The sequence below is a fragment of the Lagenorhynchus albirostris genome, chromosome 13, assembly GCF_949774975.1.
Source record: "Lagenorhynchus albirostris chromosome 13, mLagAlb1.1, whole genome shotgun sequence".
Lineage (NCBI taxonomy): Eukaryota > Metazoa > Chordata > Mammalia > Artiodactyla > Delphinidae > Lagenorhynchus > Lagenorhynchus albirostris.
The window spans coordinates 81,446,933-81,459,958 of NC_083107.1; the positions used below are offsets into that span (position 1 = coordinate 81,446,933).

General features: G+C 35.5%; 1 protein-coding gene and 1 pseudogene across 1 annotated transcript in view; one reads left to right on the forward strand and one right to left on the reverse strand.

The window, feature by feature from the left end:
• Positions 1-12,139, forward strand: part of ROCK2 (Rho associated coiled-coil containing protein kinase 2) — a 137,357-nt gene extending 125,218 nt beyond the window's left edge. Inside the window, exons 33-34 of the mRNA XM_060168747.1 lie at positions 7,373-7,472; positions 8,737-12,139. Coding sequence (XP_060024730.1) covers positions 7,373-7,460 — 88 coding nt within the window. The 3' untranslated portion in view covers positions 7,461-7,472; positions 8,737-12,139. The remainder of the gene's footprint in view (positions 1-7,372; positions 7,473-8,736) is intronic.
• On the reverse strand, positions 4,592-5,715 carry LOC132531372 (pantothenate kinase 3-like; annotated as a pseudogene).
• Positions 12,140-13,026: the final 887 nt, after the last annotated feature.

The window sequence follows — 13,026 nt, forward strand, 5'->3', positions numbered from 1 at the left end:
ATGTGCTTCCATATGTTGGGTTGGCCAAAAAGTTCGTTTGGGTTTTTCCGTAAGATGTTATGGGAGAACTCGAACGAACTTTTTGGCCAACCCCAATATATTCTCTTTTAACTTTCTATATATTCTTTCATTTGATCTTTAAAATACTCATGGAGTAGAATAGGTATTACTCTTTTTCTTTTTGAGACTCCAGAAAGGAAGATAATTTGTTAGATTCAAGACTATAAGAGCTATAGTTTTTTTAGTATATTTTATTCTTTTGTGCTGTTTGACAAATTAATGATTTCACTACATGTGTTAAGACAGTTTACGAAAGCAGTTTTCAGACCAAGTGAGGCATGTTTTCAATTACGTAAGTTTTCATGCTCGCTGACTTATAATTTTCTTGTCCCCCAGTTCAGCATTATGATTTATTTGAAAGCACATTTACTTTTGATTTTTGTTACTTTTTTTTTAGTTCTGGCCCTGCCCTTCGAATCATTCTTCACTGATTTTTTTTAATACATTTTGCATAGCAACAGTAAGTAATAGGGATTTCTTTCTCTCACAACTATGCATGTAGATAAAACTAATACCAAAACTGACTGTAAAATGTACAGGGATTTTTTTTGGAATTTTAAAATCTAATACGCTTTTTAAATTTTTAAATGTAAAGATGGGCAAATTTAAAATACAGTTTTGCATTTTATTATGCCTCTGCAACATTATTTCCATTGCTTTTAACATCTGTGCCTCCATTGCTTCATTAACTCACAAAATTGTATCTGTGTCTGTCCTTAGGTGAATAACCCTACCTTTTGCATTCCATTTTGGGTGTCACATTTTACGAGTAGCATACACAAATTGGAAGGTATACAGAAGAGAATTACTGAGAGAGTAGTGGGTCATTTGAAGGTGTTACATACACATGTAGCAAGTGAAGGAACTAAGGATACTTTAGTCTTCTGAGGAAGTGTTTTGAAAGGATGGGAGATCATAAATAACAATAAAGATTTAAAGGATTTTTCCTTGGAAGAACTAAGCAGAGAGGCATATTTTTCAGTCAGCTGGGAAGAACTATCAAGCAGTCAGATTTGCAAAATTGAAAGAATCGGCTTGCTGTAGAATAGTGAATGCCCTGTCGCCACAGGTGTGCGCCTGATTTAGATGACTGCTTGGCAGAACTGTGAGGGAGCAGCGCTCCTTGATCTGTCCTGTGTATGCAGTCTGATGTCGCGTAGCATGGCTCTTGGGGAGTCAAGCATTGGACTGGATGGTCTGCAATACCCTACTAATTTACAACTTATTCCTATGGAAGAATGGGTAGAGCTTTAAACGATTATCCAAGAAAGCCTAGGAACAGAATTTCTGGTGTGTATCACCAGTAATTTAATATCTAGCTCTTCATTTGTGTTTATTTAATATTAGTCTTAGCACTAGTCAGTCTAGCTTTAGTTGAACTAACTCACATGCTGTCTTTCTTAAAACAAATGTTTGGCTTCATTAGACATCATCAAATATATATACTTCTATACACACTAAAACATAGTATCCATAAATATTCATCTAATCTTTTTTTTTATTCCTTTGTTAACAACTGCATCATTATATTTTTTTCCTTTGGCTTCTGTGACATTCTTTGTTCTGATTCTCCTTTTACCTCTCTTTGCAGCACTTTCCTTTTTCTATAGTGAAGTGCTTTAAAGTAATAAGTGTTAGCTACTATTATTATATAAAATAACATAATTTTATTATATAAAATAATTTTCGAGGGCATATTATAATATGCTAGGCACTCTTCTCAGAGCTTTAACTGTACTAATTCATCCTCATAACCACCCTGTGATTTAGCTATTTATCTCTATATTTTACAGATGAGGAAACTAAGGCAGAGAAACATTGTGTGCCCAAGGTCACACAGCTAATAAGTAGCAGAGCCATGAGTTTAGATCCAGATAGTCTAGTTCCAGATCCTGCATTCTCAACTGTAATACTTCACTGCCTCACAGTGATTCAAGTAGACTTGAATTAATTGACATTTTATAAAGCAATGTATAGAAATGCTATTCTAGAAGAATGTTTCCTCGGTAATTTTGAATTAAAAATACTATGCTGGAAAAGTAAGAAATTTGTGAATAAAATGCCGACTTTTGATGAAGACAGTTTGGAGAGATCCTAATTTGTTCCAGTGCAAGACACAAAATACTGGTCCCTGCTGGGGGCATTTATCTTTAATTATCTTTTTCTTTAAAGATTTTTTTAAAATTATTTAAGCCACGTAGAAAACTATAAAGCAAAAATGCAACCAATACTAGTTTATTCAGTTTTAAGAAATAAAGCATTGCCAATACAGTTAAAACTTAAGGGTGGGGGGAGCTATTATTTTATCATTATCTCATCTCTATTTTTTTCAGTTCTAAATATTAGAACATTAATAGACTAATTGGGAAAAAAAATAGTAAAGTTATATACAACTTGAAGTGTCAAAAATAAACGCATAAATGAAGTAGAAGAAAATAGGGGAATATGTATCTGATCTTGGATTAGAGAAGAACTTCCTAATAATAAAAGCAAAGAAAGAGAAAAAGATTGACTAACCAAAAATTAAAGCCTTGTAGGTTTAAAAACACCACATATTTTACAATACATCTGCAAAAGATGGGTTAGTATCTTTGTGCATGGAGTACTTATATAAGTCATTTAGAAAAAGGGAATTGACTCTTCCCAATATAAAAATTAGTGAGGAACATGTAGGCATTACCATGAATATGAAAAAGTGATCAACCTGATTACTAAGCAAAGAAATTAAAATTAAAACTATATTGTAAAAATATTCTCACCTGCCAAAGTGGTAAGGATTAAGAAACTTAGTATTGGTGAGACGTAAAGAAACAAGCCCAATCATGTGCTGCTAAGTAGAACTCAAAACTAAATGCTAGTAGAACTGAAAACTAAACCCCTTCTGAAGCAGTCTTTGGCAATAAGTTTTACAGGCCTGAAGTGTATACCCATTGATCAATTAATGGAGGAGCACAGACAATCAAACAGATAATTACAGTACTGTTTAACATGTTGTTTATTATGGAGGCATGAGCAAGTGTTATGGGAGAACAAAGGAAAGCATAGAGAAATTCTGCCATTAAAACATCAAGAACAGTCTCAAAAAAATGGCGGATCAGTAATTTCCCAGGCAAAGAAATAAGGTAAAAGACAGCTTTAGGCAAAATGTTATGTGTAGAGGCACTAGTTGTCAGAATTACCTATGTGTTTGTAATGTTGTCTTGGGTTAGGGTGGGGAGAGGGTAATAACAGGAAGCGGTAGAAGATGACACTGGAGAGAAAGCTCTGAGCCAGATTGAAAAGGACCATGTTCACTATGCTATAGGAGTTTTGATTTTGTTCTGATAGAAGGCTTTCAACAAGAGATTAGTATGTTTTGACTTAATGAGATCCTGAACTAAAGTATTGACAGTGAAAATGGAGAGAAGAAACCAAGTTAAAGAAAGATTCTTTTTTGTGTGTGTTGGGGGGAACTATAATGCTTTTATTACCAGAATGTATGAAACATTGATCCTTTTATAATTCTGCAATACAGCCTCAGATGCCCATAGTTTCAAAACAACTCGTCTTTTAAATTTCCATAACATCCATTTAGAGTAAATGATTTTGTTGCTGTTCACAGTAGAAGACAGTCTTTAGCTTTGATGGTTCAGACCTAATTAAACAGAAATGGCTAACTTTGGGCCTAAGATAATAAATGTGGTATAGAGAGAAGAGCACAGAACCCTACCAATACATATAAACCATACTCCATTCAAATAGTCCTGGGACCTCACTGAATGGACTTTCAAATAAGTAAGTAAGCCTCCAATTAAAAAACATTTTAAAATGTACTATCTGATAAACTTAAAATACAAAAAGTGCAGTATCACCAATTATGTGCATTTTCTAGGATTCATTTTAAAATTCAGGCTAATGTTTAACAATAGTATTTCAATTAAATTATGGCATTTGAGAAAGGTTATACTTCTGGGGAAAGATCACATAAACATGCTTTTTGGGAGAAGATATGTTTGGAAAGCAACAGTAATGGATAATTAATATTGCTTTAACATTTCTAAAATCACATAAAAATGATCATCTTTGATTGCCATTTCAGTGAGTTTCGATACAGGGTATGTTACTGTCCACTTACTAGTAACCAAAGCACACATAGAACAGACTTGTAAAAAATATTCAGAATCAATTCTTTTCATGAGCTAAACATTTCTGAGACTTTAAGATTCATGTTTGAACATACAGTACTGCAATGTTGGCTACATAAAATAAAATAAATAGAAGATCTTTTTCAGAGGAGGCTCAATAATCAGAGGCTGTATTGCATTTAAGGATTTAACACTGGCTGTATACAGAAGGGAAAGCATTTCACTTAGAAATATACTTCACATTACTGAAGCTCTCTTTTTAATATCGCAACATATAGCAGCTTACCATTCTGACACTTAAAAATCAACAGGAATAGTGCTACTCTTTTATCCTTTGGTTCCCAGTGACAAATAATGCAGTAATAACACCTCTGGTCTTCAGTTCCTCTCGAATGACATTTATTAACAAAGAGAAACCCGATGCTTTAGCTGAAATTTGGCAGCCCAAGAAGTGTACCAACTGCTCCAGAATACCCCTCATGCTCTAGAAACAATGCTTTCAGTTGACCTTTTGACAGTAATCCAGTGCATATGCCAAGAGTTTTATCGAGAGAGTAGTGACACGTAAAGTTTCCAACAAAGACAACTGTTTATTTTCTCAGTAACAGCCCACATTCGTGCCACAGAACCAATGTTATTGGTGATAGTAACTAATGTAGCTCTTGCTAGATGCTGTTTACTAACATATTCTTGCCTCTCCTTATAAATCATATTCCCAAAACTAGATGCTACAGCCCAACCAGGCAGACCAAATCTTTCATATCTCCTCTGTAAATATCAGGGACCAGCTTGTCAGCTTGGGTGCTGTCACCTTTGGATGCCATTTCAAGAGCCTCTTCAAAACTTTCACAGCCAGTCAATAAACTACATAAACCCAGAAAGGTAGCCCCTCCAAGGCTTGTCCCAGTTACTTGTTCATAGTTGTCTTTGGAATGGACTGCTAAAATACTGACTGGGAACCAGTGTCTACTCCCAGCAGTGGATAGGGATCAGCCAGGTTGAAAGGCATCTTTTGGCATCTCTCAGGTTCTGAGGCATTAGCAAAATAATAGCACCCTGCTTGTCCACTGAAACTGACAGAATCTGTCTACAGCAAGCCCTTTACAAGGCAGTCAGGTTCATCCAGTTTGTGCAGGTGGGGGTTTCCAACTGTGTGAAAATCGTTTTCAGACTTGTCAGCACCACCTCCTGTAGCACATAGCACCGTGTGTAATGTTGAGAAGTTTTTATCTCTTCCCCTTTGGATAAAAGTAGGCAGGTCCTGGGTTGGAAATCTGATAAAGTGCAAGTTCCCCGTCCAGCCAGAAAGTGTTAAATCTTTCAGTTCAAGGCGTACATCCTGAATACCAGTGGATCCATAGGCTACATTAGAAGTCACGTATTTCCGGATACTTTTTAAGCTCTCAACTTCTTCTTCTTCTTCCTCTGCTGTGATATCGATAGGTTCAAAATATGAGCGCTTTACCAGAGTTCCCCCGATGTCCATGCCACACCATGGGAAAGAGGGTTTCTTGGCTTCCTCGATCTTCATGGCGTCGGCCGGAGGGACGAGAGGCGGCCTCGGTCCGGAGCGCAGAGGGCTGTGGCGGCGACTCCGGTGGTGGCTGGGCCGCTTCCTCCCCTCGGGCCGGGCGGGGCAGGGGCGCCTGAGACGAGGCCCCGGCCCGGGGGGCGGACCCCCACCCCCACCCCCACCGCCACGAGGGGCGGCTGGGACCGAGCGAGCAGGGGAAACCGCAGGCCTCGCCGCTCCGGGGCCCCTGCCGCCCCAAACAAAAGGCCCCGGGCCCCGAGCCGCCGCCCTCTAAAGAAAGATTCTTAAGTTGAAATGACAAGAATTAGATGACTGAGTGGGAGGGGAGGAGGGAGAGGTTTTAAGGAAGTCTCGTCGTGCATTACACTGATAGCCTAGTGATGACACTTTTAAAATTTGAAGATTGCGACATGGGCACACGCTTCACACATTCTTCAAAGGTTTTGGAAGGATATGAAATGCAGATTTTTCATAAAGTATGCTAAAGCGGTGGCTTGGATACCCAGGAAGGCTTACTGATCTCAGTCTCCCAAGTAGTAGTTGAAACCATAGCTAAAAGTTACTTTACATGTAAGCCTAAAAAAATTAGTATGAGTGTATGCTAGGCTGCGATATATTTTAAGTGAATAAATAACTATATCTAAGTTTGTGTGCTTATTAATCAAGTATTCTGCATTTAGCACATATTGGAGTAATTTGAGTCGGGTAATCATCCATCAACCTACTCTGTCAGTGATTCTCAAAGTCAAGGAGCTGCATCAGAATTCATCTCAGAATTCATCTTAAAACGCAAATACTTCCCCCACCCCCCCACCCCCAATTTAATTATATCAGGATCTCTTGAGATGAAGCCTGGTAATATGCATTATACATAGCTCTGGATAAATCATACACACTAAAGTTTAAGAACCACTGACATAGTGACCATAGGTGGGTCCTTGGCACAAATGTATTCATGAACTTCACAGTTATAAACAATGAGAAAGTTACTCCTATTTTTAAAAATAAAAATGATTGCACTATTAGATGGTTGGGTTGGGTTGGAAAGAAAAGACCACATATACCCCTGTTCTAAGTCCAGTTTATTTGGCCAAGATAAGTTGCTAATGCTGCTTATCTACCTGTGTTTTTCCCTTTATGTGTAATTTTTTTATGGAAGGCTTAACTTTTGGTGAGCCGTTGAAAAAGTAGGGTCCTGCTGGAATTGAGAAAGCTACATTCTTAATATTACTCACCTTTCATACTAGGGCTTATGGTACAATTCTGCGAAAATGTGAGCTAACTGGGCACTTTTGTGACGGGAACGTTGACACATACTGAGCTTTCAGTTCTTAAATCAAGCTGGGCATCAGGGTGGTTACGTCTTCATGTGGGCCCAGTGGAAAGAAGATTGTGTCTTACCCCTAAATATTATCTCTGTCCTCAGTTCTCTGGTAGCTTGGAAAGCATACTTGGCCAACATGATTATATGCATTTGCATGTAAAGAGAAAGAAGATTTCCCTGCGTGCTTCCATCTTAATTTTAATCATGTTGTTATAAATGAAGGGAAAGTTAAAATGCTTACAGCACAAAGTGTGATTTTTTGATCATAGCATATTAAACTGTTGTTTCTAAAGAGTGTTAGAGTATAAATTTGCAAACCTCCTATTGCAGATTGCTTGATTTGGCATTTAAAGACTGGGATTGGTCATTTGATGATGTTGATGGTGGTGATGATGATGACGATGTTTTTGATTTCTGAAGAAGTAAATGGGTAAATCAAAAAATGAGAAATGAGTTGTTTTAGTATTTCCAAGTAGTGCATGTGGTTTGCACTTTGGGTTTTCATTATTTTTGACCAGTTTGAAATTTTATTAAGTTGTTTTTGACAGTACTTATTTGAAAAGTAGTTTTCAGACATGTTTCTAACTGAAATTTCCATGTTAAGTATAAAAGTGAAATGCTATGTTCAGATTCTTTATTGGCTATATATTTTCAATGCAGTTGGAATTGTAATTTTTTATCTTAGGAATGAAACATGTAGAAATAACAAATGGAGCTAATTCTGTTACTTTCTGTTCATTCCAAAGAAGCCATATGCAGAGAAGTAAAATTTACAGTGTTTTCAAGTTCCTACAGCTGTATTAGTTTGTGAACATAGCATGGGATTCCTTTCTCCCTCCACCCCTCTCTCCTTCCCTCCTCTTTCCTTCTTTCTAACTTGCAAGAATTGAAACCATAAAAACTTCATAAGTCTAATAAATGCTGTGAACTAGCTGTTTCTGATTTGGCTTTTTTTGTGATGTGAAGTGTTTACTTTTTGAAAGTTTAATGTTACTCTTGCTGAGGAATGCTAATGGTATGCTGTGAAAGCTCTTGTGCTTTTAGAAAATGTGGTTTGGTTAACAGCGGCTAAAAGGTTTGAATGAAAATTGAAACTCGTGCGTTAAACCTTTTATATGGAATGAATTTAAAAGAAGTAAGGTCTATCTTAACCTAAGCAACATGTTGCGAAATACATACTTAAATGGTACATACATACCATTATTGGGATCTGTTTATAACCAGGATTTACAGAGTAATTTTTACATATATTTACTATAACATGTTTGTTCCCATTTCATAGATGTAAAAAATGTGGCATAGGGTCAAACAGTCAAGTAGAACCTGGTCCATAAGTGCACTCTTCTTTCAGCTACATGAGGCAGCTAACAGTTAAACCCCAAGTCAAACTTGACATTCACTTGAATTATTCAGTGACATATTGTCTCACCCTAATATTCAGTTAACCATATTAAAACTTGTGTGTCATGTTTGTGGCCAGTGTGAGAAAATATGAGGAAGAATATAATTGCATGTACCTGAAAATGAGAAAAGTAATACAGTAAATATGTTTTATGCATGATTCAGGTGTTAAAAGTATAGTAGTTGGAAGACTATATAGTTTGATGTAAATGGAATGCCTTTTCAGAGAACTGATAACAATCTCTTAAATTATTGCACTGTATCAACTAACTTTACTTTCCTTTTCTTTCCAGCTAACTGCCTTCTATGAATGCAGTCATTATTCAAGGTGATCATATTCTTACAGTTGAAACAAGACTGAAATATGATGGCCCAAAATTTATTAAAAAGCTATATTTTCCTGAGAGACCGATACACACATATATGTTCCCTTTATTCCTGCAATATAAATTCTAAATGTTGGATAGATTTTTCTGGGCTCCTTTGGAGCAACAAGTTGAACCAACAGTGATTGGTTAATAGAGTAAGAATATCATGTGCAACTCTTCCAAACTTGTTCCATAAAGCTCTCTTAGCATCACTCACACTACATTGAATAAAAGGATTGAGAAGAGTTAAAGAAACCATCTTTTCAGCTTCAGCAGAGAGATTTCACCAGCACATTTGCCAGAAGAATCTGGGAATGGATTCCACTACAGTGATATAGACTGCATCTTTAAGAAGTGACCATTATACTGTGTGTGTGTGTGTGTGTATGTATGTATGTATATATACACATGCGCGCGTGCACACACACACACACATCTATATAGTACTGTAATACTGCAAGAGGGTTTTTTTAACTTCCCACTTTATTTTTTTATAAACATTAATCAGATATCATTACTTACTGCAGTTGCAACTATGCATTTGTATAAAGCCATAATGTTGGAGTTTATATCACTCATTTGTGTGTACCTGATGGAAACTGCATGTTCATGTTTAAGCAATTACTGTAACAAGTTTGAAGTTAATTATATCAGTTTCCTAATGCTTCATAATAGGCAACTTTACCCATTTTGAATGCCTTAATTTAATTTTTTTCAAAATCTCCACCCTTTTCTGTATTTAAAAAAACAAAAACAAAAACAAGTGTTTACCAGCGCTTAGGATGCAAATTTGCTTTGCAGAAGAAAAATAGTGCACTATTTTTACACATAATAGTTATCAATGTCAGCCTATTTTGATTGTATAAGAGATTTTTTTTTAAGTATTGGTGATAGAAACAGTAATGGATAGTATTGGAACTAATATATCTTTTATGTATATCTATTATTCATCCAACCCTTTTTACAGACCTCAGTATTAGTGTGTGACTATGAAATGTTTTCTTTTAATTTCTTGGCTACCCTAGGTATGTTTTTATTTCTGATAAAGATATTTGTGACTATTTTTACATTTTCACACTCAAGTTTCAAAAATTATCTCAAATACAAAGAAAACTAAGACATACTGTAGATATATTTTAAATATTTAAATGTGATTCCTTAAACACACAACTGTGTATGGCAATATTTCAGTATTGGGTTAAGAAAACTGGTGACTAGGAAGAAGTTGCCTCAAAGGCACTTAACTTGATTTTTATTTTTTTAAATGCTGTTAAAGTTAACAGTTTATGCAGGACTATTCCTGCTTTATTTCTCATTATCCCAGAAAAGTGTATGTTTTATACTGCTACAGTGTACATCAGTAAGAATCAAGTTAAAAAAATTACGTAGTCTTTTATCAGTCTTTCTTTATATACATACACATACACAGAGTTTGGTGTGATATTGAAATACATCATCTAATATTTCTATGAAGGAAGTAGACATTTTTCATTGATTCCTTCTGGGGTCAGTGTAGGGTGTTTAAAGAGTTAGATCCCCAGTTATAGATACTATTGTGGAAATTGAAGAGTGGCCTTTGGCTACTGATGTATTGAAACTGAATCTTGTTATTACATTATCCAGGCTGCACTCTTTCATGCTGTCTGTGCTAAAACTAGAGATGCATGCCAGTTCCCTTGCAGGTATGTTCTGGTTTGGGGGCACAGCTCTTTCTTTTTTTTTTTTTTTAAGTAAGATTAAAAAATGAAAAATATATAAAATTTATATAGAATAAATATTTCCATTCATTAGACTTGTTAAAAGGAGACTGAATTAATATTTTATATAAAGATTTTGTTACACTATGGGAGGCTCTATCATATTATTCTGAATTGGAGAGTATATATATATATATATATATTTTTAATAAACTTTATTAAGGTGAAATAATTTGAAGTTTACACATGAGTAATTGAAATATTTGAGTAAAAATGGCAAAAGTTTAAATTTTGAATGCTGTATATATTAAAGAATATGGAGAATCATGGTGTGATGCAACTATGTGAGGAAAATTAATGTGAAGTCTTTTTGGGGGGAAAAAGATATCCTAAGGAGCGAAAAAAATCTCTCCATGAAGATTCTTCACATTATATGGTTTGACATAAGGATTTATAAGGTTGTTTGTTCAACTAATGGAAATGTGCTTAATAAAAAATTCTGACCTTGGGTAAGAATTTGCTTTATACCCTGTTGCTGGTTTCGTGTACATACATGAGTGCATACACCCATCCAAATGCTCTCTTCCCAACACTCATTAAATATATGACATTGACTTGGTTTAACAGCCTGATTTCGTGCCAGCTTCTCTTTTTCTTGAGGCTCCAAAACTTCCAAGATAAATTTAAGACCAAAAGTTGCTTATTTTGTCACACCTTGATTTCTCCTAGAGCCATAAATACCTCCTTTTGAGAACTAAGAAGTAGTGAATACTGGGATTTTCTTAGTTGGATTTTTTTACTTTTGTGGGAATAGTGAGACAAAGTAGAAGGAACACTGATGCCAGGATTACTGTCGAGGATTACTGTATAGCACATTTTTGAAAAGTATTAATTAAACAAATGCTATCTAGAAGCAACATTTAAAAAAATCTGTCTGAAAGTTTAAAATGCTCTGGAGCTAACTAAAGGATAAGTATACCAATAAATCTAAAATAAAGGTTAGTGTTTTTTAAACTATGCTAGAGTTAACACCATTCTGGCTCTGAAGGAGCTCCTTTATCCCAGTTTATATGCAGATCCTCAAGAAGAAATAACTCTAGGTTGCCAAGCCACAATTTAAGAAGTTATGCTGCTGCTGTTAATCTATTCTTACAGGATTTGGGTGGTAAAATAGAGAAACTTGGACACTATATTACCTTATTGAAACATACTTTAAATAACATGTTTTAAAAGTCCGATGATAGCAAGTCACTTCTGAGTTTCTCGGTCTCTGTTGACACTGCTACTGACTCACCGCTCCTCCCCTGGGATAAGATGTCAGTTTCCCTATATTGTGAAGATACCATAGCTGGTTTGTAAAGCACTTTGAAGATAAGCACTGTGTGACAGTGCTGAATATTATGCTTGGGGGGCCTCTCCTTGATTCCCTTCCCCATAATAGTTTTGTTTGGAATTGTAATAAGTTATGAACTGCATGGTTTAGATAATCATAAATATTGGATCAGCTGTCCCCTTGAACAAAAATGATACCCCTGATATTTTTTAATTTTGTTGCATCTTTGTAGTAATGTAATTGTATTTTATGCCTGCTTTTTATATTAAAAAATTAAATAAAAGAAATTAAGACATAAGCATTTTCATACTTTTCCTGTGAAATAGTCCTGGAATGCTGCAACCTTCTAAAATTTACCCCCCAAAATTACCTGCCCTGAAAGATGGATATAGCAAAGAAGTCTCAACTAAGGTTACCGACTTGGGTATCTTCAGCCCTAACATTTAATCCATGGAGAATACAAAATCGAATTTCAACTAGGCGTTTGTGTCTGATTTCATGTCAGTAGTTTAAGGGGCATGCAAACTTGAGAATCTCATTTGAGTGTCGATAAAAGAGGCAGGGAGCCTGTTCTGTTAGGAATACTGTGCTGACAGGTGGTTTTCTGGAAAGCACTTTTTTTGGGTCTTTTCTAGGATACTTGCTAACCATCTGATCTGGCACAGGTTATTCAGTCTGGGCTTCAGTGTTTTCATCTGTAAAATGGAGATTGTTCACTTACAGGATTGTTGCGGGATTAAGTATGATGATGCGTATAGAATATCAGGTAGCTCTGATGTTTGTTCCTTTCCCTTCCAAAGGGGAGAAATGGAGAACTCTTCACCTAGGATAGTATATTTTCTTTAAGGAGTTGCTTTAAGCATTGATAAAGTATATCTAAATAAAATATGTTGGACTAAAAATCACATAATTTATACTAATGGTCAGATTGTAACTGCATATGAGAAAAGACTCATTTGGATTTTCTTAAATGATAACTATGATTTTTTAAACTACAGAGTGATTTATTATTTACTTTTAGATGCCACGTTTCTCTTCCTGCTGGTCCCAAGCAGTAGTTCTAAAAGGATCAACCACAGTTTATATTTTTTAAAACTGCACTTTACATAACCTAAAACTAATCACATTGAAACAATTGAGTTTTAAGACTCAGAAGAGTTCAAAATAAAGTTTATTTTACATAGG